Source organism: Agelaius phoeniceus, chromosome 4 (genome assembly GCF_051311805.1).
Source record: "Agelaius phoeniceus isolate bAgePho1 chromosome 4, bAgePho1.hap1, whole genome shotgun sequence".
NCBI classification, from domain to species: Eukaryota; Metazoa; Chordata; class Aves; order Passeriformes; family Icteridae; genus Agelaius; species Agelaius phoeniceus.
Window position 1 is genome coordinate 12,303,959 of NC_135268.1, and position 3,314 is coordinate 12,307,272.

The 3,314-nt window shown below is 56.9% G+C and overlaps 1 protein-coding gene across 1 annotated transcript; it reads left to right on the forward strand.

The window, feature by feature from the left end:
* The first annotated feature begins 210 nt into the window (after positions 1–210).
* LOC129120813 (16 kDa beta-galactoside-binding lectin) lies at positions 211–3,043 on the forward strand. Its single transcript, XM_054633576.2, has 4 exons — positions 211–414; positions 2,003–2,082; positions 2,203–2,374; positions 2,832–3,043. Exons 1-4 carry the CDS (start codon positions 301–303, stop codon positions 2,973–2,975), a joined length of 510 nt encoding a protein of 169 aa, XP_054489551.2. The 5' UTR covers positions 211–300; the 3' UTR covers positions 2,976–3,043.
* The last annotated feature ends 271 nt before the right edge of the window (positions 3,044–3,314 follow it).

Here is a 3,314-nt window from a genome sequence, read left to right on the forward strand (position 1 = left end):
CACGAGGACTCCCAACCCTGAGTTTAGACACGGATGGCCGAACAAAAAGCAGCCACCTGGCTCCTAGCACAGAGCAGCGCTCCGGTTCCTGGGATCCTGCACAGCAGCTAGGAGAGCTTACAGCACGGATCACGCCGAAGCAAGCAATCACTAGTTCTTAAAATCACACACAGGCTGCCTGCAAAGAACAGTATCGATAGAGGTCTCCCGCCGCCCCCTTGTAAATGGCTGGGAGGCTCGGGCCCCAGCCCAACAGCTGCGATTATCAATCCCCCTCTGCTGGTCCCCCCCGACCATGTGATGGTCCTGCCCGCTGCGATCAGCTGCCGGAGCCTGGCGCTGCGTCACTCCGTGCCGGGAGAGGGGCTCGGGGCTGTTCTGCCTGCCGGGGCCGGTGTCCGCAGCATGGAGAAAGTGAGTGCCGCCTGCGAGCCGGGCTGCTGTGCCAAGCAGGACTGGGATTTCGCCTGGGCTGCCTGTGGGGTTTAGAGTGGTGCTAGAGATGGGCGGAGAGGAGGAAATGTAAGGCTGATGTATGGCTTTGGGAGGAATAGTTAGGGTTGACCAGCCGTACTTCTCTTCTCTAGCATGTTATCTAAGTGGGGAAGCTGAGGAATGTTTATATTCTCAAGTGCTCTAAAGGTTTGGGTCCATTTGCAATTCTACAGTTTCCAGGCTCTTTATACTTTTTCTCCTTAATCTGTGTGTTTTTCTTCTGGAAAAATGCCTTTTGGGTGCAGGAGTGGGTTTACTCTTAATGCAACAGGAGAGGAAAGCAGGCTGGCAGTGTACTCTAACCCGCCCCTGCTCCCGCAGCTTTCCTTTCCTCGAAAGACCCCCCGGGCGCAGCGGCTGCATTCCAGAGCCAGGAGGCAGAGTTGGTGCCGTGGGGATAAGCAGTGCAGTGACTCGAGGAACCCTGAGCTCGGCAGGCTGTGTGTGGGCAGAGCAGGGAGCAGGCATGAGGGCAAGGGTGGCGTCAGGGGGCTGGGGGGCAGCGCCCAAGCAAGCTAATTTGCAGTTTGCCTCCCTACCTGACCCGGCACACGGTTAAGTAGCTCAGTACTGGGCTGGTGTGACCAGGCTTTGGTAACAGAGGGGACTACCGGGGTGGCTGCTGTGAGAAGCTGCCAGAGCCTCCCCCGTGTCGGGCAGAGCCAAGGCCAGCGAGCTCCAGGACAGACTCGGCGCTGGCCAAGGCCGAGCCCATCAGGGACGGCAGGAGTGGCTCTGTGATAACACCCTGCGGCCTGTGGTGAAGGCCATGGGGAGGCAGCTGCCCCTCTGCAGCCCATGGATGTCAACAGGCAAGCAGAAATCCACTTGCAGCCCAGGGAGCACTCTGTGCTGCAGCAGGGGGATGGCCGAGGAAGGCTGTGACCCCGTGGAAAGGGACCCATGTTGGAGCAGCTGGTGAAGAGCTGTAGCTCACAGGGAGGACTCTCACTGGAGGGGAGCACTGTGGGAGGGACCCACACTGAGCAGGGGAAGACTCCTCTCCTCGAGCAGTGGCAAAAACACCCTCCCCCTTGCCTGCTTCCCTGTGCCACTGACGGGGAAGAGGTAGAGCCCGGGAAGGAGTGGCAGGAAGGCATTTTTAAGGCCTGTTTTACTTCTCATTATCCTGCTCTGTAAAATTATTTTCCCCAAGTTGACTTTGTTTTGCCTGTGACAGTAACAGTGAGTGACCTCTCCCTCCCTGTCTCTGTTTCAACTCATGGGCTTTTTGTTGTATTTTCTCCCCCATGCAGTTGTGACACAGTGGCTCTCGTGGGTACCTGGCATCCAGCCAGGGCCAACCCACCCCACCTCCTTGTCACCTTATGCTGCTTAGGGGAGGGTGAGACCCCTGTGGCTGCTGGGACAGGCAGGGGCCTGACTCAGCTCTTCCTCTAGCACAAAACTCATCTTTGGGTGTGCCAGAGCTGCTGTGTGCCCTGGCCCAAGCAGGATTGGAAGCCTTGCCTTGGGATAGACTAACTCCTGTGGTTTGGCCCTGCAGGGACTGGTTGTTACTCAGCTGGATGTTGAGCCTGGTGAGTGCATCAAGGTCAAAGGGAAGATCCAGTCTGATGCCAAAGGGTGAGTGAGGTGGTGAATGGATTGATGGGGGAAGCCAGAGCTCCAGCTGTGTTCAGCTTGTCAGCACTGGCAGCTGGAGCTGCTGCACTGGCACCCTCTGCACTAGCTCTGTTTTCCCAGGTTTGCTGTGAACGTGGGGAAGGACAGCAACACCCTCATGCTGCATTTCAACCCTCGCTTTGACTGCCACGGGGATGTCAACACCATCGTGTGCAATTCCAAGGAGGATGGCGTGTGGGGGGAGGAGGACAGGAAGGCTGACTTCCCCTTCCAGCATGGTGACAAGATTGAGGTGAGGCCCCAGGGGTGTGCACTGGGCCCAGGCACTGAGTGGCCAAGGGCACAGCTTTTTAATGCTGCCCTGTGCCTGTGTGGTGCAGAAGGAGCAAGCATGGAAAGGGGAATGAGCCCCAGGGGAAGAGCCAAGGAAGTGTCTAGAGCTGCACTGCCCAAGTCAATTCCCAGCTGCTCAGTGCCCCACTCTGGGCTAAGCTGTGCCCCTCAGAGCAGCAACAGCACTGAGGTCAGACTCAGACTGGGTCTGTCTCATCCCACGGTGCAGAAGCTTCCTCCCTCCTATGCCTCTGCTGGCAGGGAGGGGGCTGAGCTGCTGAGCATGGCCTTGGCAGCAGCACCACCTTGCCTGTCCTGTGCCCAGACGGGAGGTAGTGGGAGTGAGCAAAGCCTGGGAGCTGTGTCAGCTTCATTCCTTCCTCCATTCCTTCCTTCTCTCTCATGGCTCTCTACAGATATGCATCTCCTTTGATGAAACTGAGGCCACGGTGAAGCTGCCCGAGGCAGAGTTCAAGTTCCCAAATCGGCTGGGCATGGAGAAAATTGAATACCTGGCTGTGGAGGGTGACTTCAAAGTCAAAGCCATTAAGTTCAGCTAACAGCTATAGCTTGGTTTGTTTTGTTTTCTGCCCCCCGTGTAGTGAAATAAACCAAAACTTGCAATGGCTGCTTCCTCTGCTGTTTCCTGCTCTAATCTGCTTGCTCCCGTGTGTGCTGCAGGGGGGTGGGCAGGGAGGGGATGTGTATCCAGCCATTTTCCTCCTTATACTGCAGCCTTGCAGCTGGTACTGAGCTAAACACGAGCCTGGCAAAGCCTGACTGAACGAAGCTGCCTTAGCAGGAGTTGCTTCATTCACCCTGCTGGCTCCACTGTGTGGTCCCTCTCTGGTTCCTCAAGTGTAGGATTAGTCCCAGATAGGAACAAGTGAGTGTTGGCT

Coding starts and splice junctions, on each gene's coding strand:
- LOC129120813 (XM_054633576.2), top strand. CDS start 301: ATGGTCCTGCCCGCTGCGATCAGCTGCCGGAGCCTGGCGCTGCGTCAC. Junction 415..2,002: donor GTGTCCGCAGCATGGAGAAA/GTGAGTGCCGCC, acceptor TTGGCCCTGCAG/GGACTGGTTGTTACTCAGCT. Junction 2,375..2,831: donor AGCATGGTGACAAGATTGAG/GTGAGGCCCCAG, acceptor GGCTCTCTACAG/ATATGCATCTCCTTTGATGA.